The sequence below is a fragment of the Poecilia latipinna genome, unplaced genomic scaffold (genome assembly GCF_001443285.1).
Source record: "Poecilia latipinna isolate Pla-1442-1.1 unplaced genomic scaffold, P_latipinna-1.0 Scaffold1201, whole genome shotgun sequence".
NCBI classification, from domain to species: Eukaryota; Metazoa; Chordata; class Actinopteri; order Cyprinodontiformes; family Poeciliidae; genus Poecilia; species Poecilia latipinna.
Genome location: NW_015113817.1, coordinates 45647 through 70732, shown reverse-complemented (window position 1 = coordinate 70732; position 25086 = coordinate 45647). Strand labels below are relative to the sequence as shown.

At 38.3% G+C, this 25086-nt stretch overlaps 1 protein-coding gene across 2 annotated transcripts; it reads left to right on the top strand.

Moving 5' to 3' along the window:
- Positions 1-1982: 1982 nt before the first annotated feature.
- On the top strand, positions 1983-21675 carry map3k3 (mitogen-activated protein kinase kinase kinase 3). Of its 2 annotated transcripts, none has more exons than XM_015053786.1 (17): positions 1983-3116; positions 7872-7952; positions 8481-8602; positions 10513-10553; positions 10971-11070; positions 12395-12508; positions 12676-12796; positions 14748-14881; positions 16041-16114; positions 16272-16339; positions 16565-16660; positions 16758-16919; positions 18275-18423; positions 19016-19147; positions 19857-19986; positions 20060-20237; positions 20536-21675. In XM_015053786.1, the coding sequence occupies exons 2-17, from the start codon at positions 7949-7951 to the stop codon at positions 20762-20764; spliced, it is 1854 nt and encodes a 617-aa protein (XP_014909272.1). In that variant the 5' UTR covers positions 1983-3116; positions 7872-7948; the 3' UTR covers positions 20765-21675. The 2 variants fall into 2 exon arrangements, with proteins under 2 accessions (XP_014909272.1, XP_014909271.1); XM_015053785.1 differs by having other exon boundaries at positions 1983-3121.
- Positions 21676-25086: the final 3411 nt, after the last annotated feature.

The following is a 25086-nucleotide window of genomic DNA, read 5'->3' as shown; positions in this document are numbered from 1 at the left end:
TTAAGTTGAGTAAAGCAGAAACTGGTTTACACTAGTGTAAACTGGTTTAAACTGATGTAAACTGGTTTAAACGTATTTACACTGGAGCCCAGAGGTTCAGGTGAATGACTGCAGTGTGACATGATGATGATGTTAAATCTGTGAGTCTGCTCCTTTTTGTGCTGGACATACATGTTGTTATATTGCTGTTGTCACCGAGACGATAATAATGTATGCATCTCTGAAGGTGTTTCGTTTTCCAGACTTGACCTGAGGGTTGAGACGGCCTTACAGCAAAAAATAAAAATAAAAAAGAAGAGGTTTGGACTGTTTACAGTCTTTCCCCCCCGTTTTCCTTTAATACTTGTGTTTCAAATGTAAGCATCTCTCTTTTCTCTCCACCACTGTACACAATCAAGTTTTCCTTTTTTTACATGCTTTTGGAAAAAAATAAATAAATGCTGGTGTTGATTTAATTCATGTTGTCTTGAGTCTAATTTGTATTTAAAACCTTCAAAGTATTTGTGTTTAGAAAAATGCAAACAAAAAAAACATTTATGCTGCATGTAGTGTTAATATTTATTTTGTTTAATTCACACTTTATTCTTTACTCTTGTTTTTGACCCTATGTTTCTAAACACTTGCAATCTTCAAAAGTAAATGTTTTATGGGATGCAAAACTTATTTTATTAATAATAACCGAAACAGTCCCATCTGTTTTTTGCATAAAAACAAACTTGGTTTCAATCTTGGACTTTTTCTTTAACCCTGGGTTTCTAATGTGTTTTTTCTTTTCATTGTAGTTCTATTATCCATATAATTTAGTAGCATTTTGTCCTTAAAAAGAAGTTATGAAAGTGGAAAAGTGACCATCCTTCATCTGATCATCACCTTTAGCTATCTTTGTTTTGATTTTTCCTAGATTTAACTAATGGTATGGATAAACAATGATTTTAGTATATTTTGTTATGCCTGTATATTATCGGATTTTTAGAAGAAAATTGTGAAAGTTTGGTATTTAAATAGATATGTACAATGGAAATTTCTTCATCTTGAATAACTTATTGAAACAAAAGCTAGCAATATTAGATATAACACAACAAATAAATATCTCAGTAAAGTATCTAAAAATGGTACTTTAACATATTTTTACTCAAGTAAAAGTAAAAAATATTTGGTAAATAAAAAAAACAGCTACTCAAGTACTGGAATTAAAAACAATCATTTACAAATGATTTCCAGTTATGTGGAGATTTTGGTATTGTTGAGACCAAAATTACAATAATTCATATAAATAACAACAAATAGCAAAATCAATAGTGAAATGTTTTCTTTATTCTAAAACCTGTATAAAACCAATAAAATAGCTGTTGTTTTTTTAAATTGACAACAAATTTCCTACAGTAGATACTTTTGAAAAACTATTAGATATCTTTTTCAAAGGTCATTGATTATATGCTGCACTAAACCAGTTTTATTTGGCTGGACTGAGGACAAAAATGTACTGAAGATAATGAGGGCGACTAAAAAAATTCAGATTTTTTTCTGACTTTTTTCTGAATACTGAATTTTTTTCAGAATTTTGACATTTTTCTCAGAATTCTGACTTTTCTGATGTCAAAAGTCAGAAATATGTGATTAAATTCAGAATTCTGAGAAAAAAGTAGATTTTTTAAAATTACTCTGATAATCTTCTGTAATAATTTACTCCTTTATTGTAAAGGTTTTGGACTCTTGGTCTCAAACTTTAGAATAATGACTAAACTTTTACATGTCCACAGTTAATTTTTTTATTTCTTTTGAATGGTGTCAAAATAGAAGAAAGTGAGGTTTGGCTCTGAAATACGCACGCAAATGTGTATTTTTATTTTTAGTGTCTAAATGTCTGGTTTCATCTCAATATTCACAAAACGTAACTTCAACTTTCAATAAATCTCAATTTTCCGTCACTCTTGAACGCCTCACGCACGTCACAGAACGTCTCCGCCCCACCAATAATAAGCGCGTCCCCGCGAAAAGCTGTCTACCGAGTAACAGCGCGTCCCCGCATCTTGACGGCGCTAATTTGGATAGTTTGTCAATCAGAAATTTCTCCGGGAGAAACTCTGAAACATTTTTAAACGTGTGATCGACCGAGAGTCAGGCATTCTGGTTAACAATGGACACCACCTCGGCTAAACGGCTTCCGTGACTTGTTGGAGGAGTAGTAGCGGGTTCCGGTGGAGATATTTTGTGCTGTCAGGAAGTTTGACGTTTTCGGTTGAAGAGCGTTTCTTTGGTTTGTTTTGGTTGTGGAAAAGCTGCGGTTTAGCTAACTCTACCGCCATAAACCCCGGAAAATTCGTACTATCCCACCACCTGATTTAACTACGACTTGTTAAACATTCTTACTTTTAAAGTTAGTGAAGTTTCTTTAGTGATTAAAGCCACTTTGGATTCGCTAACATACAGTTAGGTCGCGTTACAGAGTAACGGTTGTTGTTTCTTATATTGTTCTTTAAGTTTAAGTAAAAACGTTTCTTGATGAATTTAGTTCATTTGTGCATTTCCTATAGGCCCCGAAAAGAATGCAGCCAGTCATATATTGAACAAAAAAAGGAAAATCTACAGATTTAACAGGAAGGCAGGCTATTTTAATCACGGAAACTGTCCGGGTTTTCCCTTTGGATAGCTCTCAAATGGATTTAATGAATGCTACACAGCAACTGCTACATCTAATCTGCTAGTTTTTGTTATTAAAAAAAAGCCTGAAAAATTGGGAGTTAAAGTGACTCTTTCGATCATGTTTTGGAAGTTTAAGTTTTCCAAAGATCCGAGGCTGCAGCGGCCTCAGCCGGAGCACTTAGATGTAGGGCTTTCCATATAGGATTATTGTCTTTTGAGCTCAAATTGTCTTTAAAATACCTCTAAAAAGGAGAATATTCGTGTGTTTTTGTTGTTAATCTTCGGTGAAAGAAGGCGGTCCCCCTTCATTTGGGGGGTATCCAGCCCCTCCATGCCGCCTTCTCTCTCACGCCTTCTCCCGGGTGTTTTGGTCTGATGGACGTCCACACCTCCGGGACAAATTACTCCAAATCCGCCCCGAGACACCGGTGACCGGGTCGGTTCCGAGCGGGAGGGGTTACCTGAGACTCCAGGTGAGGTAAGGTTGTGACGCGTTCACGATCTAGTTGACAAAAGAAATATATGGTGCATTTAGGTTCCCACCTTTTTTGGGTAAACTAAAACACATGTTTATAGAACAAAACATAAAATAATATATATTTTTTGCAGTTTATTTTAAATTCAAAATGGTAAAATAGTCTTAAAAGTTAGAAATAGTCTTAGAAGCACCAGCAGCATGTATCTTTTATAATGTATTTATTTGTACATATTTTTTTTAAACTCATGATATTGTGTCAGTATGTTATGAGAAACAACCAATCAGAACCAGGAGGTGGGTCTTAGCACTGTCAGATAAAGCTTTCCTGTAAAAAAGTAAGTTGTTTCCCTCCCTCCTGTCTCTGAAAGGTTGTTTTTGGTTGGCATTTTTTCAGGAAGGAGGCAGAGGATATCAATCTTTTCACAGATTTTCTATCTCATAGCATATTGTCATGACTTGCAACACCTGTCCCTGAGTGCCAAGACCTTGCATCTTTTTGATGCATCCTTGTAGTGCCAAGACCCACCTCCTGGCATGATTGGTTATTTCTAGTTAGCACGGAGAGAATGCAGAGGAGCTTGATTTCTTTTTTCACAGATTATCCTTCTCATACCAAACTTTGACTTAGGGACAGTTGTTTTTTTTTTTGTTTTTTTTAAAAAGATGAAAGTTACATCCTGTAGCTTGAAAGGCTTAGTGTATCTAAAATTAAGGCTAATCAGGACCATTAATCTCATATATTTTATGTTTCATTTTGGGTTTTTTGTGGGATTTTTTGTTTTGTTACTGAAAAAAGGCTGATGCTACCTCTACCACTAACATAGCCTTGCTAGCTAGCCTGCTAGCTTTTTTGCATCCATCATTTATAAGTTTAAATTTATCTCTACTTGACTGGACAGAAGTTATGCATTTCTGTGGTGATATAGGTCTTAGATTCCTTTGATTGTTGATCTTAAAAAGTCTTACATTTGAGTGGGTGTTATGTCTTTCTGACATAACGCTCCTTTAAATATCTCAACTTCATCCATGAAATTTCTGATGTGTTCCCTGGACTTCCATCACAGAAAGTTACCGACTGGGGCCCTTCATAGATCAACATTGTTTTGGTTTTCAATTAGCCATTGAGCAATGGGAGCCAATGATGTTGCCAAAGCCAACACTTGGTCCAGGTTGACCTGGGAATATTTAAAAACGTTTCGTCTTCTAAACCAAAGCACATGTGCACCTGAAATATGATAGAGACCTGAGGAGACCAAGGGGTTTCGCTGAAAAGCCATGAGGCCAGACGCATCTCTGGTCCGAGACGGGGAGGGGAAAAACAGCCTCAGACTAAACATTTCTCAAAAGCAGACAGAGGAGAGAGGGCAGAGGAAAATCCATGTAAATCCTCCTAGTCCTGGAAATGCGATACAAGGAAAATAAAGCAGACACAGCTGACTCAAGCAGCCTTGTTCTCAATTGAATTCCCGGCATTCCACATTGGGGGGTCATTAAATCGGTTCAAACTGGGGTGACGAGAGGGGCAGCTCTTGACAAAGAGGCTAGGCTTTGTTTGACTACAACAAAGGAGTTTTCTTTAAAGATGAAGTAGTCTCACTGATGTCTGCAGCCAAGAAAAGAGACAATGGCTCTATGTTACCTCAAGTTACCCGACATGGATAAAACGGTGAGAATCTCACACTTCGTAAAGTTCACGGTCTTTCATAGTGTATAAAATACCAAATTGAAAGAGTTGAAAAGATTTCGCCGCCCACTCCTTTGGCAGATATGAGAGCAGCGGAAACTTTAAAGCAGCGCGGTCATGCTCTGCCAGCTGCAGTCGGACATACCCGGCATTCCTGTGGGTGATTATTACCCTGAAACCCGCGGCTTCACGAAGGTGCCTCAGGTGCTGGTGCCACTCACTTTGGGTACAGAGCATTTGTTGCTTTGTCGCTAGGATGGTTGCAAGTTATCGATTGAGTTAATCTGACTGATTGATTTAGGATTAATTCATAAATGGCCATTTTCTGAAAAACCTGAATTTTCTCTTGTATCAAAAGGTTTAATACTGACAGAATATGAAATATATAAAATATATTTTTCTCACCTTATTAAGCTTTCACAAAGATTGCTGAATAGAAAAATACAATATGAAAATAATAAAATATATGAACTACAATGGTGCATTGGAGCTATTAAAGATGAGAGGGAAAAAGTAAATTTCTGCCAGAAAACTCATAAATTTCCAAGGGAAAACAAGGAAAGTAAAAAAAAAATTAAGAAATAAACTCAAATTTTGAGATTGATTGGAATTATTTTGTAGAATAAACTTGGACATTTTCTGAGATAATAAAGTAAAAAAAAATGACTTTTTGAGCCTGGAAAATGTCACTTTCTGTGAAGTGTTTATGTATATTTCAAAACAAAACAGTATAAAGTGCATTTTACATCCCAGAATGGATTCTGATTGGACTTTTTCTCTTTTCCTTTTCTGGCATGTCTCCGCCATCTTTGCTTCTGTATCAACATCTCCAGTTAAGAATGACCAGTGTTGCCCTCTTCTGGATGGAGGCCAAACAATGTTCTTAGTTTATAAATTGGAACAAATTTTAATCTAATAAACAATTAATTGACAATTAATTGTAAGCTGATTAACTGTTTGCATCCCTAGTCATCAATATTTTTAGTTAAACTACTTTCTACCTTTTTGGGGGTTTGTTTCTGCATTATAAACCCCAAAATGACTCAAGGTTATTTTCACTTTATGTACTTCAGTTTTGTGGTTTGCCTGTTTTAGTCTTTTTGATGATCCGGTTTTGTCGGACAGATGTTCTCACGTTTAGCTTGAGAGTACTTTGGTTTACGGAGGAGTCTGTGATCCGTTCAGTGATTGCACGGTGCCCAGCTCCTGTGGCTACAAAACAAGCCCAAACAGTCGTCCTTCCACCACTGCGGTTGCCAGGTGTTTGTGATGATTTGCTATGTTTGATTTTATCCAAACATGGCACTGTGTAGCACAGCCAAGCATCTCTACATCTGGCTGATGTAGCCAAAATGTTTTGGCCCATGTAGATGCAACTTTGCAAGCCTGAATTGTTCTCCCACATTCTTTTTAGAGGGAAGAGGCTTTCTCCTGGCAACCATTTCAAAACAAGCCATCTACTTCATTTTTCTAGCAGTCGTATCATGAACTTTAACATTTAACATGCTAACTGAGATGGAGCTGCTGGGTTTTGGGAATTTCTCTGAGAGCTGCACTGTCCAATGTAGGGGTGAATTTACAGAGATTTCCCTTCCTTGGAAGTTCTCCAGATCTCCTCACTGGAAAACATGGGAGAAAGACTGTTTAGAAATATCTTTCTTTGGGACACAAACAATCGACTTACAGTTAATTGTCTATTAATAGTTTATTAGATTAAAATTTGTTCCAATCGATTAACTAATAACATCCGCTTAGACATTTTTTCGGTGGTGTAGTTTGGCCGCCGTCCAGCAGAGGGCGCCGCTAGTCGTCCTTATTAGCGGAGTAGCTGAGGCAGAAAACAAAGATGGCGGAGATATTTATAAACGGTAAAGAGGAACGGTCCAACGGAGTCAGTAAAAGCACTTTATGCGGTTCTGTTTCGACATGTAAACACTCGACCAGCTTCAGTTATCCCCTTAATGGCGCTGATTCAGCTTTTCCATTCAAAAATGTCTGATTTGCTATGAAGGTGAGGATATAATGATGTCACAAAAACTGAGCATAATGTAGAAAAATTGTAACATGATAGAAAAAGACGTGACGCCAATTAGCATTTAGAGGGCTGTCTAAGTTTAATAATGAGAAAATCATAGTTTTCTGTTTATTTAGTCAGTATTTAACACAGCTGACAAAAATTTTCAATTATAACGTCCTTTTTTAAAAATAAAAAAAAATCTATATTTTATGAAAAATTTAGCCGTTCGTGTTGTGGAAAGACAGTCAACCATCTTGACACAAGCAAAATTCAGGTTTATAAGGAAATGGCCGGGTAATGTTCACACATTAAAAGGCAGGATGACTTTCTTCTTTTATCATTATACAAGCACATATCTGTATTTTAGATCATACATTCTGGTTTTATAGAAATGGTCACCTGCTTATGATCTGCAGTTTGGAATCTGTATGCTTTTACACATCTGAGGTTAAACAAATTTAGACCCCAATATGCACCAGAAATGTCAATTTTAATGATTTTAAAGAGAGAGTGTGTTTTATTTCAGTACATGATGCTGTTGGTGCCGTCAACAGGGCTGGATATATTGCCCTGTTAAGTTGAGCAGTAGATTTATGACACGGCTTTGGGATGGTTTTGCTGCTCGTGCAACCAGAGCTGCTCAAACCTGGTTTAGATTTTTAAAAATGGCAGAAAACTGCTCATAAAGAATTCTTCTCATAGGAACGGAGCCAGAGCGATCGCTGCCAGTGCAGCCGTTTCCAATTGCCGTTCTTTCTCATGGGCATATTTTAGCATTCGCTGGACACATTTTCATTCACTCTGACTTTCATTCAGTCAAAAATGTTTTGCTTTGGTTTCTGGAGTCTTGGGTTTCTTCCCTGTAAAATCCAAAGCCCTTTTGTCATTTTCAAGGCCTCATTATCTCTTTGGTTGTCGTAAATAAAGTAGTGGCATAGGAATTATTGGCACACTTTTAACTTTTTTAACTTCTTTTTCTCATGCTGTTATGTCCTGCCTGACTCATCTGGAGATATTAACCTAACTAACTGCAGCATTTCCCCCTGCAGGCTGTGGGTGGTCTGGCACATCAGAGGCATCAATCTGAACCCTGGTTTGTGGACCCCGCCTGCACAACGCTACCGCAATGAGTGAGTCTGATGTTAAACAGGCATTTCAGTGCACAGTTTTGACACAGCACAAAATAAAAACAGTTTCAGCAGAAAGCATCGGCCCGGTTTGAGCAATCAGCACCTCCAGACTCTCAGGTGAAGGATTGGGTTCTGGGTCCGGTTCCCTCAGCTGCCCTGGGGCTGTATGATGTCTTTCCAAGCTACACAAGAGGAATATTTTCTCTTCGTGAGTTAGCACAGCCAAGGCCAAATTTCTTCTGAGATCAAACATGGGAAAAATGCATATCAGAAACAGCATAGTCCTTCCCTGTCTCTCAGAAAACCCAGTCAAACACGGTTTAGACAGGATTATGGGTTAAGAAAGCTGGCAAGATGTCCATTTCACCTTTTAGGGCTGAGTGACTTGAGAAAATGCACATCCATCTTTTCTAGTGTTTCTTAAAATCCTTGAAAAATGCTTGAATTTTACTGTGCGTAAAGTGGATGAACCCTGTGTCATGCATGTGCTCTGATTTCTGTTTGTGTATTTCGTTGGGCTGTCGTCAGATGAGAGGCAGGCTCTCCACTCTATAATGAAGGACCTGGTTGCCCTCCAGATGACGCGACGACAGCCGGTGTTTTCCTACGACAGCGGCAAGCCGAAGACATCAACACAGGCCAACAGACAGGTGCGGCACCATTCAGATGATGATTAAAAACATTTCCAACTTTTGAGAAGGTTAGGATTCAAACACTCATTTAACTCATCCTCAAAGTGAAAGGCTTTAAAGTGACCTATTATGCTTCCTTGAACAGATTTGGATGAATCCATGGTCTATACAAAACACAAAATCAGTCTTCAGTCATGAAATTTTAGTCTGATCAGTTCAGTTCCTGTCACTTTGAATCCACATTAGCTACTGCTGGCCACGCCCCCAACTCAATGTTTACGTTCGCTCATGAAAATGGCTGCAAACAAATGCTCAAATATACAACCATACAGCTTTGAAAAGCAGAAGTGGAGCCTCCTTTACAACCAACATGAATTCAGCAAGTGGTTTCTGGATAAGTCAACAAAACACTTAACTTTTCCAGCAGCCATTGTACAACTCATACAGCGGTAAACTGCCCCAACTGTGTTGGGGTTGCTAGGTAACATGCTGGGGTTGCTAGGTAACGGTGCAGTGACTTAACGATCGACAGGTTTTTGAAACGGCTAATTTTCCAGACACCAAAAAACATTAATTAATTGCCAAAAACATTTTTTTTAAGTGCTTGGGCTTTTTTCTTTGAAACAATAGAGACGCAAAGTAAAGTATAAAATGGTTCAAAATGTGGATATTGCATAGTAGTTCCCCTTTAACAACAGAATGTTTGTGACAAAGTACAGGGTGGCCCACGAAAAAGTAGCCCGTGTTACTATAGTATTACTGTCGGCCTTCCGTAAAGAAAGAAAAACTTGAAATGCCAAAATCTTTACTCACTCTTTACAGAAAGTACTTCAAATGATCCCCTTGTGCATCAATGCAGTTTTGGGCACACCTCAACATATTGTCATATACGCGACGCAACTCTGGGGAACCAATGCTCTGAATTGCATTACGAATATTCTCTTTCAACTGCTGTAAAGTTCTCGGGTTATTAGCGCACACTTTTCCCTTCAAGTTGCCCCACAGATGAAAGTCACGAGTTGTTAAGTCTGGCGATCTCAGTGGACTTCCTGGCAGGAAGCGGGCTACTTTTTTGTGGGCCACCCTGTACTTTCTCCTTCAGCCCAACAAGTTTGGATTTCTGTCAAACGTAGAAAATGCAGCTTTCAAATGATGATTTAATTTATTCGGTGAAATAATCAGTTCAATCCAACCCCATGTGAAAATTTTTTTAAATTAACAATGCATCTTTTGTTTTGGAAAGCTGAGTTCGGTTGCTCATTTATGCAGATGTTATTGATCATTGAGATCATGGAAACTTGACAGAGACGCGTCAAAGCGGCTGGTCGTTATGAAGCTGCTTAACTTTTAAAGCACAGTATTTTTATTAACTGTTTAAAATTGTAGATATCTCACTGAAAAGGTGCTTTGATACGTATTTATTTACGCAGGTGTGAGTTTCTAGCTTGAAACTCTGTGGAAGAAGTATTTCTTCCACAGAAGAAATACTTCTTCTGTGGAGAAGTTTATTTTCATGTGCTTTCACAAACAAAACACAATTTGTACTAAAAAAAAGAAATGCTTATGCTAAAAACATTTAGACTCGTGCAACTTTGCATTTTAATGTCTGTAATGAATGAGTTCAGCTTCGTAGAGGCTGTCGGTTGTAGTTTGTTACCTTTGGATCTGTCTGCTTCCAGTCCAAGTTAACCTAAGCAGACACAGACTCCTGCTTTCTATTTAGATTAACCAATAACCTCTTCAAGCTCCTGCTTCAGAAAGGCTAATTAATATATCCCTGAAATGTAAACACAACATTTGTGTTTTCCCCGGTAAGATAAATGTCTGTCATCCCAAATAACCTTAGTAATTAGTGGAAGTGGGTTCTTGTAAATGCTGGAGGAAAGAAAAGAACTCCTTGACCTTACTGTTCTGTTTTTATCTTTTAGGATGATGTCAGGATAAAGTTTGAATACTCGGGAGAGAAAAGGTGAGTTTACGTTGCTTTCTGTTTGCAGCTATGCATTAGCAGCTCTGCACATGTCGAGAAAGTGGAATATATTTCTATACGTTGGCGAGAGGGAGAGCCTGAACGTAAACACGTTCCCGTCGGCATGCTGCTCTTGTCACATGTTCCAGTTCATGAGACGGAGCGCTCCAGCACTTTAATCTGAAAGGTATGTGAGCTGGAGAGTGGAAGGGAAAGTACTGTGGTTAGCATGTGGCTGCCAACACAAGCCACAAATACTTAAGGTGTACTTAGAAGAATCTGCACACACTGAAAAAAAAAAAAAAGAAGGTATTTTCTTTGCACATGTGCATGTAAGTCAAGCGCTGTTTTCCTACCAGCTGGCATAAATCTGTTCCAGTCTTCCTGTCTGTGTGATTTCTTGCTTTTTCTGTGCAGGATCTTGGTGTTTGGGAGGCCAGTGCAGTTTGAGGAGATTCAGAAAAAGTTGAAGAGCATCTTCGGCCAGCAGCTGGAGCTCCATTATATGAACAATGAGGCAAGTTTAGCATTTTTCACACAGCAATAACACAAACATTTAGACTTTTTTAAAGGTTTCACTGATGACACAGCACAAAACTCAAGTGATTTCAGATCATTCAGTTTATTTTTAGTATTGTGCAACATATGAATGTTCTCTGGGATCATGTTAATTATATTCCAGTTACACACATACATTTTTGTGTTAAAATATGATCAATATTAAGGATAACACTTTGCATAATATTGGTAAAAGACTATAAAATTTGATCAAACACAGATGAATATCTTCAAGTTAAGTTTATTTGTTTGGGACGTTTCGGAAACAAGCAAGTTCGAAATGCGTCGCATCATTAAAACATCACAGTTATCGATTATCAATCAATAAACATTATGTTTTGTTAAAATGATCGAGAAAATGCATCCAATATGTTGATCAACATGTTGATCAATTGGCAGCTCAAACCTGGTGGGTTTTAACCTTGATTTAAAGGAACTCAGTGTTTCAGCTGTTTTTCAGTTTTCTGGAGGTTTGTTCAAAATACTTCCGGTTTAGTGTTGGCTAAGAAAAGACTCGTAAAAGGAAGTCCTGCGTACTTTATTAAGACAGTTTATTTAATGGTCAGGCTTTAAAAGAATTAAACCTGTTTTTTTTCTGCACGGTTTTAAATTACTTATTTATTATACATCACAGTAAAAGATGCATAGCTAATGAAGAAGAAAATAAGTGATGTGTACGGAAAAGGATTAGGGCCACTGGAAAAAAAATACTTTTTTTTTTCTTTCAGAATTTTGACTTTAATCTCAAAATTCTGATTTTAAATTCTAATGAGCGAACATGTGAACATTGGTGGATAAAATAATTTAAATGACAATTGACTAATAATTGTGATAATAACGATCAAATCAATACATTGTCTGGAAGAGGCAGGTGAATTTAGATGTACAATAGAGCAATTAATAGAGGTAAAACGTTTTTTAGATTATAGACAAAAATTACATAGAATGAGGAATGAAGGACAGGAAGAAAAGGAAAGAAGACTAATAAAATAAAAAGAGAGGAGTGAAAAAGAAACGATGGTCAGAGTACATGGAACAATTATTTACAGTATAAGTTAGCTTCCTATGGAATGAAATATGTTCAATGCTGTTTAAAATGTGAACTTTTTACTTTATTTTAAGATTCCAGTGGCTTGAAATGAGCTCAGATATATTTATCTCCATCTATTTTTACATGAATACATGTATTTTTAGTCTGACTTAATTGGTTAACTTCAGTTTGAAGCATTTTAAAACCACGGCTCCTGGTTTGTCTGCTTGTTTTCTTGATGGTCTCCAAGCAGATGTCCATTCCTCTGCGGGGTCAGGATGACCTGGACAAGGCGATCGACCTGCTTGACCGAAGCTCCAGCATGAAGAGCATCAGGATAATGCTTCTTTCTCAAGAGCGCAGCAACGTAAGACTTGTTGCACAACGTCCTTTTCTTAATCCCACATTGTGAAAAACAAAGCTTCCTGATTATTTCTATGCAACACCGACAGGCTTTGACGCATGAACCAAAAGTTCCATGGCGTTTTAAGAACGTTGGTTAAAACATTTCGTCTCTCCTCCTCGTAACTGCAGGCCTCCTCCAACTCTCATCATGGACCGTGTAAGCAGGTGAGGATCAAGGCCTCCCACTCCACTGGAGACGTCAGTACGGCGTACCAGCCCTCTGAGCCCAGAGGGCGCCACCTGTCAACAGGTAAACAGGTCACAATCAGCCTTTCTTGTACTGTAGATCCCTTGCAGCGCCCCCCATCTGCCTACTGGAGAACAAAAAGCTGCCCGCTAACAATGACTAGCATTGGTTTTAGCTGTTAAGTTATCAGTTTATCGCACAAAATCTTCAACGTACATGTAATATCTAAAAGAAAAAGGGACGCAGTGCTTTGCTACTAATTATCAACACGACTACAACTAGATAAAAGGTCAGGAAAAAGTTTTAATTAAGAAAAAAAATTTAGCGGTTGGTTATGCTAGCTTGACTATGACAACCGTAACATGTAGATGTGCTGCAGAATTCAATATGTTTCGGTTCAGTTCCAAAATAAAGAAAAGGCGACCCACACACCAACTCTACAGGTCATCAGTATAGCAAGTGCTTCAATTAGCTAATCTACCATCGCAGTCTTAGATTAGCCAATAGCAGTGGTTGCAAATCTGCCACACCGATCACTTATTAATAATCACAAAATAAACATCAAGCCTGAAAACATAAAACTGTAACGGACTGAATGTTCTGTTCTGTGTGTGTGAAATATTTCCGTGTTTTTTGGTGTTTAAATCTGATGCATGGTGGCGTCGTTATCAGTTGCTATGGCAACTAGTCTGCGTGCAGATTAGCCGACAGAGAGAGCAAGAAAAAAGTGGGTTTGAGTTGTTCTTCATCTGTTTTTCTGTGGTGCTTCGCACTAAAATAACACCTACATCTCCAGGTTTCATAACGTCAGCAGAGCAGGCGATTCTTTTACATGCTCAGAAGCAGAATCGGGTTTTTGCCCTCCAGCACATGCACGACACTTCCAGATGTAAACAATGACATGCTAGAGGGGCCTATATTTGCAGACAGGCAGCTGGGTGCTTTCGTTTCTTCTGTACAGTCTTCTTTTTTTTCTGCTTCCCTTTCTCGCGTTGCATCCTCTTCCTTTTCCTTTTCACCATCACTTGACGCTGCCTGCTGGATTGCAGCCAATAAGATTGGAGAATGCTATTACTTTGGCAAGTGGTCTGGTTTTGGCGGTTTCTCTTTATCCTGAGGAGCAGAAAGGGCTTTACAGCTTGACTTTATAGCAGCAGCTATGAAAGCTTGAAGTTTCGGGTATGCAGGCTAATCTGCTGCATGTTTGCTGTGGGCTTTGAACTTCAGAGGAGAAAACTTAATTTGTAGCGTTTTAGAAGAATCGCTTGTTTACATGGATTAAACTGGCTCTGTTTGTAGTTTTTCTTCTCAGAAATCAGACCTGCTTGTAAACTTTTGAGCTGGCCTTCATTAGTTCTCCAGGTTTTTTAAAAGTTCTTCTTTAACTGTTTTCTTTCTAACTCATTTTCCCAAATTTTCTTGTTCCTGTTGGTTATTGTGAGGTAAAGAAACAAGAAATCATAAGAATTAACAGCATGCTGCAAAGGAACAGGGTCTAAAAGAAGAATTGATTAGTTTAGTAAGGGATTATTTTGATGATTAATTATATTAAATAATTGACACTTTCTACAGATTTATCTTTTAACCACTTAAACTTTTTTTTATAAAACATTTGAATATATTAAAAGATCTAAGAGTTATCGTTTTAGGACTTGTTAAGTAATCCAGATGTGCAACCTGAGTGCATTTTGAAATATTTGCTCCATCTTCATGTTGATCTCGTTCAGTACGTCTAATTTTCGCCTGACTTCTCGTTGCTCATTTAATGGGTATGGATGTTGTCTTCATACTGCTGGAAAATGGTCACATATCAGAAAAATGTGCAAATAAATTAAATAAGTTGGGGAATAATAGATGAGCTCTCACCGTTTTTATATTTATACTCCTTACTGGTAAACAGTGACTTCCTGTAGTTCTGGACTATAAATACGAAGCGAAACAGTTTGTGTTTAACATATTACAACATATTACTAAATGTTGCGTGTTGTTTTTTTGTGTGTGTGTGTATTTAAAGGTTCTCAGAACACGGGTCGAAGTTCTCCGCCTCCTGGATATGTGCCTGAGCGGCAGCAGCGGATCGCCCGCCAGGGTTCCTACACCAGCATCAACAGCGAGGGCGAGTTCATCCCAGAAACCAGCGACCAATGCGTGAGTCATCTCCTCCGTGTTTAAGGAGGAAACGCACGCAGAGATGGGATCCACATGCTCCACTCCACTCTGCTAACATAAACAGCCTTAAATGGGTTTTCTCATTAGAGCTGGACGTGGTAATGTGAGGAAAATAACTTTTTGTTTCTAAATTGCATTACTTCGCAAGAATAAACTTGCCTAAGAGGAAACAGGAGGGCCGTTCTGCCTTTCTGTTGCATCAGCAGTGTGCAATTCAAAGCCTGTCCGTCCAGAATGTAGTAATAATTGTATTTATTTAAACTTTCTAGGGCTGAAACAGTTAATTTATTAATTGTTAACTGGACTATGCACTTTAAAAAAAAGCTGGTTTGCTGCAAAAATGACGTATTTAGAGCAGTAATCAGTAGGACTGTCACGATAACAAATGGATGATAAATTGTTCCAGAAGTTATTGTGATAAACGATAATATTGTTGTTTGAGACCATTTTAAAGTAAAATAATGCATAATAATAACTCAAGAACGCGTTTTTAAATATCGATGAACTTAAAATTCTAATGAACAGTTAACACTGGAACTGGAAAACACTTTAAATATCCAAAATAAATAATAAAAAATAACAGAAATGACGAAATGTATTATGAAGTCTCTGTAAACAAAATTATCCTTTAAAAACAAATTTAGACTGGAAACCTTTGTTACCCAGTTTTTGGTAGAAAGAGAAAAGAAAAAAACCAATAAATTGTGCAAATAAAAATGATTGAGGTGGTTTTAATAGCTTATTGATTACAGACCTCAGTAATCAAACCAAAACTGAACAGCACATATGTACATATTGCATTAAAGATAAAAACATATTTATTTGTAAATATGTTTTGGCCAAAACTCCTCAGATGGTTTAGTTTCAAACTGACTGAAGAAATACTAAATAAAATGTTTAGTTTCTTGTTTAAAAAAGGATTTTAATTGTTTGCATCATTTAATGCATTTCTAATATTGTATAAAAACAACTTGAGTAGTTAAATGAAAAATCTATAGAAAAAGCCAATTTATTTCTAATTGATTAATCGTCAGCTCTAATAGTGAAGTTACAAAGTGAGACGGCACCAGGAATATTTTGTAGAACAGTAAAAACTCTCAGTCTCTGTTCATATGGGTTTTTGTTGGGGTCTGAACAGGTGCTGGATCCTTGGAGCAGCGCAGAAAATTCAGTTTCTGGCAGCTGCCAGTCCCTGGACAGCAACTCAGAAAGGTAACAAACAAACCGCCTATTAAATCAAATGTTACCTCAACCATGCTCCGTCTAATTTTATTCCTTTTTCTGCTACATTTCCACGGATATTGGCTGATTTTATTATGATTATAGTCTTAACAACGTTTATTTTACAAAACCTTTCATTCTTCTGCAGCCCTTCGCTGAGGAAGTCACGGATGCACAGAGCCAAGAGTTACCCAGATAACCGGCAAGAAGTGTCAGGTGAGAGAAATCATGGAGGTTTTCTGCAAGAGTGCACAAAAAATTACACTCAACTAAAGTAGCACTACTTCAGCATATTTTTACTCAAGTAAAAGCAAAATTACATCATCAGATGGACCAAAATATGAAGTTATGAGGAAATGTTGGTGTTTATAAAGATCAAAATGAAAATGGATGGATTTTTGAAAGTGGTTGGATGATCTGTGAATTTTTGTCTGGTTTCAGACCGGGAGAATCACATGTATGACAGGGTAGCAGGGAAGGGAGGCACCTACCCTCGTAGGTATCATGTCTCCCTGCATTGCAAAGACCACAGTGAAGGTATGACAAATATCGCCAGTCTCATTTATCAGCGACTGGATACGACGTTTCTCTCTTCATTTTAACATTATCGACTGTCTTCTGTCGCTTCCTCCAGGTCGTCGAACGTTTCCGCGCATCCGCCGACCCCAGGGAAACCTGTTTACTTTGGTTCCCTCGAGGCGATCGCTGAACGGCAGCGAGGAGAGTCTGGGCAGCTGGCAGCAGATCGACACGCAAGGCCGGCTGCGTCCGCACGATCGCTCTGTCGCCCACAAGTGTAAGTACCGATGAAATGTCCTCCGGTTTGGAGTCTACTCTTACTTTTACCGACAGAATGATGATGATGTAATCAACCTCATTTGATTGTGACGATTAATCGGATAAAAAGAATTGGCACATTCTATAAATTTTTATTTAACTGTTTAAGCTTTTTTTAATACAATATTAGAAATCCACCAAAATGAGGATAAACAAACTATAAGTAAGAACATAAACATAGAATAATATGACTTTCCTTTTGTACATTTGGTTACAACATAAAAGGTGTTTTTATGTACATATATGTTTTATTATATACATATATGTTTATAAACATGTAGTGGTTTTTGCTTAGTTGCTGCCATGAATATGTTGTTTTCTCAGCAAAGGCCCTTTTTTGAGTTTGTATAGTCCAGTTATTGATTTATCAGTTACTAGATTAGTTGGTGATTATTTGAATAATCAATTAATCCAATTAATCGTTTAAACAATAATGTATTGTGAACCAAATCTCATTCTGAAAGGAGGTCAAGATTGGCAGAAAAGTCTAATGAACACGTTTTGATCATCCCGTAGACCAGGGGTGTCCAAAGTCGGTCCTGGAGGGCCGGCATCCTGCATGTTTTGGTTTTCCCTGGTTTAACGCACCTGGATCCAATGATGGCTCGTTAGAAGACCTAAGAGGAACATTGACAAGCTGAAAAGGTTGTTACTACCACCAGGAAGAGAACTGAAACATGCAGGATGCCGGGCCTCCAGGACCCACTTTGGGCACCCTGCCATAGACCATTGGTGTCCAAACTTCAGGCCAAGAAAATGAAAACAAAACTCGAATAAACCAATTAAAGTTGCCCAATTTTTAATTTTTTAGATTTTTTTTTTTGTGGGAAAGGAATAATATTCCCAACACTGATCAAAATGTAACGTTATCGCATTGTGACTGGTTTTTGTTACTGGTTTTCTCAGTTGTATGATGAGTTTGCTGCTGAAATGAGCTATACAGATAAACTTGATTGATCTTAGATACAAAACTACAAATTATGCACATTTGTGGTCACTTTCTTTCAAAACACTTAATATATTTAGTCAAATTTAATAAATTAAGTAGACAAAGTGTGGCAAATACTTCATCATGCTTAACATTTCCCATTGTAAAGTCTCCTGTGCTGAATGGGTATCATCTTTAACTGCTTTTTTGGGGGCCACAAAAACTCTGTCCAAGCACCACAAATGGCCCCTGCGCCACACTTTGAACACCCCTCACAGAGACCCATCCAACAAAGCGCAGTAGATCACCTTGAAAGGGGGAGAAATGCGTCGTAAGTGAAGAATCTGTGTTGACGGCAGAATGAATGTTTGTTTGTTTCCTCTCAGCGCCCAGCGCCCCGGTGACGTGGCGCCGCGGGAAGCTTTTGGGCCAGGGTGCGTTTGGTCAGGTCTACCTCTGCTACGATGTGGACACTGGGAGAGAACTGGCCGCCAAGCAAGTCCAGTTTGACCCTGACAGTCCTGAAACCAGCAAGGTGAGACAACCGCTGAAGTGTCAGGAGACTGAACTGTCAGTTTAAGCTCAAGGCCGTGACTTTATTTTATCTCCTAATTAAGAATAGCCCAGCAGAAACTGAACGAGCGGAATCCGTGGTGGAGGTTATCTCCCCCCTCTTCCTTATTTTAATGTCTTTTCCTGTTTGCCGAAGAGAAAACATGCACTGTCACTTCCTGAATCCTGGAGGTGCTGAGTATTGCAGCAGCCGAGGGTCAGGACTGCCTTGACCTCCAGTGACCCTTTCACAGCTCCCCCCCCCCTCCGCCCGGCCCTCTGCAGATCCGAATCTGTCGTTACTCCAAACTGGGCTGTGTGCTGGGAGTTTGGGATTACTCTGTGTCTCTGACTTCCCCTTCTGTCCTCTGTCTCTGCTGTGGCCTCATTCTCAGAGGTAAACACAGGAAAACTCTGCCGTCGAAGCCTTTGGTTGGGCTCAGAAATATTTTAGCTTCCTTCTTCCATTGCAGGTCGTTGGGTCTGTCCAATGAGCTTTTATTCTTAAATTGAAAGTGTCTTTCTAATCTGTAATATGGGATTTCTGTCTGTCTTTGTGTGTGTGTTTCCTGCAGGAGGTTAGTGCGTTAGAGTGTGAAATCCAGCTTCTGAAAAATCTGCATCACGAGCGCATCGTCCAGTACTACGGCTGCCTGAGGGACCACAACGAGAAAACTCTCACCATCTTCATGGAGTACATGCCCGGAGTGAGTCCTGGGGGCAAATACATCAGCTGGGGTCAGATCAACCACTGCAGCTTAAAATTAAACTGTCAGTGTTAAACTGTCAGTGTTAAACTGTCAGTGTTAAGTCACATCGTAATAAAAATCTGCAAACCAAAGTGCAACAACGATTCAGAATTCACAACTTGCACTTTGAATGAAAGCAACGGTTGGTTTGCAGTTTAACATCAACGTCTGATGCTTATTTACGTGTTTAGAGGGTTAGCATTAGCTTCTGCAGTATTAAACGTCTTAGCGGTTTAATGTTAGCTTTTATAATTTATTAACATCTGTCTCGGCTTAGTGTTAGCTTTTGCTCATGTTTTCATGCTTTTATAAATTTAACATTAGCTTGTGCTAAATTCTTTCTGTTTAGCAGTTTAGCTCTCACAAAGCTAAGATTCTTTTTTAGCAGATTAGTGTTTAGTGAATGTAGCTTTTTGGTTAGTTGTGGCTAATAACTGCTGCTTAGTAATATTAAAGAGGAAACTGGTTTTCAAAAGTTTGTAATAATCACAGTAAAGTGTCAAAATGTGGTTGAAATGTGACAAAATGCCAAAAACCTCCAAGTGGAACAAACATGAAGACATTTCTTCTGCACTATGAGAAATTGTTCTAACTGATCAGTGATTTTGTGTCCAAGTCCAGTGAGTTAATAGACGTTGTCTTTAAACGATGTTTTCTTCTCCTTTAGGGTTCAGTCAAAGATCAGCTGAAGGCTTATGGGGCCCTCACAGAAAATGTTACCCGCAAATACACCAGACAGATTCTGGAGGGCATGTCCTACCTGCACAGTAACATGATCGTGCACAGAGACATCAAAGGTAGTTTGAAAACACAGATTTCAGTCTCACATCAGTCAGAAATGGGTCTGATTTGATGAACTGTCGCTGCCAGGAGCCAACATCCTGCGGGACTCGGCGGGAAACGTGAAGCTGGGAGACTTCGGAGCCAGCAAGAGGCTGCAGACGATCTGCATGTCTGGAACCGGCATGCGCTCTGTGACCGGCACCCCCTACTGGATGAGCCCCGAGGTGATCAGCGGCGAGGGATACGGCAGGAAAGCCGACGTCTGGTGAGACGCTCAGTTTGGTTTCTCTCCACAGCAGAGTGACATCATCACACTGTAAAAACGTCCCAGCTAAGTTTCTGAAATGGTGCAACGAACACAGTATGCAGCTGTTAAATATGAACAGTTTGCTGTTCTGCATTTTGAGCCGCTGATTTCCAGCCAACAGCTCATTACAGATTCGGTATTCTCCCCAGAGGCCCATTAGCATTCCTTCATAACGTCGTTATGTTTCTGTGGCATTCAGATGAAACATGCGATCCTTGTTGCAGCTTGTTGAGCCGTAAAAATGTTTCCCCTGCAGGAGCCTCGGCTGCACTGTGGTTGAGATGCTCACAGAAAAGCCGCCGTGGGCCGAGTTTGAAGCCATGGCGGCGATATTTAAGATCGCCACGCAGCCGACCAACCCGCTGCTCCCGCCGCGCGCCTCGGACCAGGCCCGGGACTTCATCCGCTGCATCTTCGTGGAGGCCAAACACCGGCCGAGCGCCGAGGAGCTGCTGAGGCATCCGTTCTCCCAGATCCAGTGCTGAGTAAGACTGACTGAGCGTCACAGCACCGTATGCCTCAAAAGGAGACCCAGTCTTCACACAGAGGAACTCCTGAAAATCTGTGCTCTCGGTTCCAGCGCTGCTGTTCCAGGAGCTTCCACAAGGGGGCACCAAATATTTACCCACCAGGCTGCTTAACCCAACACAAAACTCACTTCAGAGGAAGCATTATCAAGTCACGGTTCATGTTTACATACGAGTTAAAAAATGCATGGACTTTAACTGTGCCAAAGAGGTTTTCTACAAAAAACAGAAACATTCAGACGATTCTTTAAGCTACTTTCCTGTTTTCAGCCTCTTCAGATCAAAACACACCAAGGTGTTAAATCCAGGAAGCTCTTTTTGTTGATGTCCTGAATAAGGTGTCATGCACCAAAGCTAGTGGGACCAGTTATTAATTCTATGAATTATTATTATTATTAGCTTTCTGTAGTCCTAAACCCTTTATAAACCCTCAAATTGTTGATGGCATCACTTAAAGCTGCACTTTTCTAAAAGTAGCAACATCAGTTTCAATCAAATATTTATTGTTAAAAGTATTCTTTAGTTTTTGACCTAAAAGGGTAATTCCAAAAAATGACGGCATAAAATTGAGTCTTAAAAATAATAATAATAAAAAGGTATTTATTTTAGAAAAGCACTTAATTTGAAATGTAACGAATACACAGTGGAGCTCACTACATCTGTTTAATGCTGTGGTTTTTATTATGCAAATGTTTCAACCTGTAATGTGAAGCATGTCCCGTATAATTCAACTAAAACACCAATTTTAACGCAAATTTTAGAAAAATTAATAAAGGTGAAAAAACAAAGTTTGCACACTTTTACAAATGTTTGAGCTCTTCCTGATTTAGTTTTACTTTTCATCCCTCATAAGTTCAAAGGCAGATAAAGAAAAAAAAACAGGGGTAATGAATAAAAATCAGAAATTTAACAGAAAAAAATCTGAAATTTGAGTTCGAAAAGTCAAAAATTTGCTAGAAAAAATTCTGAAATGTTTAGATCAATTTCAGAAATTTTCTAGAAAAATCTTACATTTTAGGGAGTTTCTTTTTCTAGAAAATTTCTGCAATAAATCTCAAAATTTCTGAGTTTTTTTTATAGCAAATTTTGGAGTTTTTAAACTCAGAAAATTTCTGAAATTTTTGACGTGAATTAAAACATTTTTTTTTCTATTTACAGTCGCTGTCATAGTTCACACCAACCATCAGTTTGATCTGATTAACTCCAAATTAATTAAATTAATTTATTTTAACCTTACCACATTTGTGTTTTTTAGTTTGGTCCAGTGTTAAATTTGATATTTTGCAATGTATCAGATTTTTTGTTCCCATAGTTACGGGTGATGTCATCACGCCGCCATCTTAGTATTCACTATAAATAAGACCCTGTTTAAAAAAACATTTCAAAACTTTTAAGATTCTCTTTATCCGACTGCATCAGACTTTTCATATTTTAAAAATAGATTAAATATGTTCAGTTTTACAGCATATTTCACAAAAAGCCATTTTTATTTATAATCTCTCCAGTATTTACCATCTGTGCCAAAATAAAGCATAAAAAACAAAAATATACTTCTAGTTTTTTAGAAACTAAAAAGCCTTAAATAAACAGTTTATTTTTGTCTAAATTGTGTGTCTGGCCCAGACGCCGTTGATTCATAATCCTTAATTTAGGATCATTTTCAATCAGATGCACTTTTATGTTTTTTGACAGCTGGATTTTGTGGGGCTGATTTCAATATTTTTTTTTTGTTAATGTTTTTATTTCAAATGTGAATTTTTTTTTATTTATAGCCCCATGACATCCAAGTCTGATTATTGTAAGGAAATGCATATATCTATAAATATCTATTTTTATATTTCGACTGTATCAAATCTGTTGATACTTTTAGTTTTGTTGAACAAAAGTCATAGAAAGCAGCTGGTTTTGCAGACATTTCAGAATCGCATGTTGTAATTTAGAAACGGGGGAGAACGAAGTCTGGCTGTTTGGCTCAAACTCCAGTTCAGCAAATTATACCACAGCCAGTGTTACACGTCAGGAAGCATTTTTACCAAATCTAGTGACTCAACATCAGGACTGTAAGATCTGATCTGCGGGTTTTTTGTGCACCTGTGATTTGCTAAACTCTGATTTTCTTGATTTTAGCCAAAACAGATCAAGTTTTATCTGCCTGTTTGAGGGTTTTTCTGTGGAATGTTGCTCTAAATTATTAGTGGAAAATCAGGTTTTCTAAAAGAAAGCTGAAATATCTCGGTGCGATGCCACGTGACTTGCTGTTTGCTGGCGCTTGTAAAGCAGCCAATCCAGGAGCAGCTTTCGTTTTCCTTGATGCTGATTGGCTGTACTTGAAAACTGTAGATGCTAACTCCTCTTAGTCCTAAAACGGTTTCCACTGTGTGTATTAACACACACTGAGTTATATTTGGTGTTTGCAGTATTAAAATTTGATTTTAGCTTTTTGCTGCTGTCTCGAATACCAGGACTCCTCTGTATTTTTGTTAGAAGAAGAAATGATGTCATACTTTGTGTTTAAAAGCAGTTATTTCTTTTAAAACAGACACTATAATAACATTTCCATTTTAAATCGCATTTACCATCTTATGTTTGGGGTTAGCAAAGCTAACTCTTAGCATTCTCTCGTCACTAGAGAATTTACTGCCTTATCTTAACTAAGATTCCTGAGAGATGAAAAGGAACGGATGAAACACAAACTTGGTTAAATTATATTCCGGCTTGCTAAGTGTGACTTAACCAAACTTGGCATAACTTAGCAAGATCTAAACTTAGCATAGCAATTTAGCTAAGCGGATTTCAGCCACACTTAATGTAATTTAGCCAGGTTTAGCATAATTAGCTAAATTATGCTAAGTTTTAGCCAAACAGTGCAATTTATCTAAGTGCAGTTCATTCAAAAATTGGTTTGATTTAGCTAAACGTAATTTAGCCAAACTTGGCTGAATCGTGTTCAGGATCCCTTCGTCTTGCTCTCTCTCACCGTCTCACAGCCTGAATGAACGTCAGACATTTCTCAACATGTTGTCTGTTATTAATCAGCTTTATGCATCTCTCTACATCCTCTGGTTCCTGCAGACAGCTAACATTGATTTGCACATAGAAAAGTGTTAGCTTGACTCGGACCAGTCAGTCACCACATAATCCATAAATCAGTCTTGGATTCCTCGGTGCATCTCTGCTCCTGCTTTGTCAGATGCAGTGAAAACTCATCAGGCGTCATTGAAGATGCGAGTTAATGCAGGGGTGTTAGCGAGCCAAAGACGGCCTGGAGCAGAGCCGACGCTGGATGCCAGATTTCGCTCTCCATCCCCCATGACGACTTTGTTTTCCCCAGGGTTCAGATGACATGTCCAGCTTTAAATTATGGGCCAATAACAACAAACATAAACGTATAAATGGGGCTGCTACGCCTTAAAGGCAGCTAAATAATGTTTAAAACGAGTGTTTTATTTCAGGAGGAACCCTGGGACAGGCAAAGGAAATCGAGCTAGTTGTTAGAAATGTTTCTACATATCCAAATGTAAAATATGTAATGTTTCATGACAAGACTTGCAGTGCAAAGTCGAATGTATCAAACCTATTTTACTGCTAAAACGTTTTGTTTTCTGAATGTATATGTAGATGTCATGACAAATACACTTAAAAAAACGTTTGTTGTTTTTCTTTTTTAATGAATCTCAACATGTAGACTGAATTAAAGTAAACAGGAGACGAAGGGACTGATGGATGCGCCGTTTCTTTTCTTCCCCTCGTTTTATCTCTCTCTTCTTCCTCTCTCTCTTTCGCCCGTTAAATGAGGAGACACAGGAGGCAGTCACAGGAAGGAGGGATTTTTATGGCCGTGTCTGCCTGTGTGTGGAGGAAACGGACGGTAACAAACAGAGACGCTTTATCTCAACTGTAAGGGAAATCTAATCTGTCAGCTCATTTTTAAACAACTGCAGGGATTAACAGATTATAGCAGTTTATTAATAACAAGAAGAAATGACTAAAAAAAGAACAAGACTGTCAGTTTACCTGGGTGAAAATTATGTGAAGTTTATAGCATCTGCTACAATTATTGCCTAACGTTTGTTACCTGGGTTGCCTTTAGTGATGTAAATTTCAGTTTCAGTTCAAAGTCGATATCACATTTATGGTGCTTTGGAGCTAAAAATAGAAAATATATAAATTTCCGTGTATAGGTTCCCATGTGTGAAATGGTTTAATGAGGTACAACTGGTCAAAAAGTTAATTACTAAAAAAATGTATTTTGTTTTACTGTGGCTATCAGAAATGGTCGT

Coding starts and splice junctions, on each gene's coding strand:
- map3k3 (XM_015053786.1), top strand. Junction 11,071..12,394: donor TCCATTATATGAACAATGAG/GCAAGTTTAGCA, acceptor GTCTCCAAGCAG/ATGTCCATTCCTCTGCGGGG. Junction 19,987..20,059: donor CGTGCACAGAGACATCAAAG/GTAGTTTGAAAA, acceptor TGTCGCTGCCAG/GAGCCAACATCCTGCGGGAC.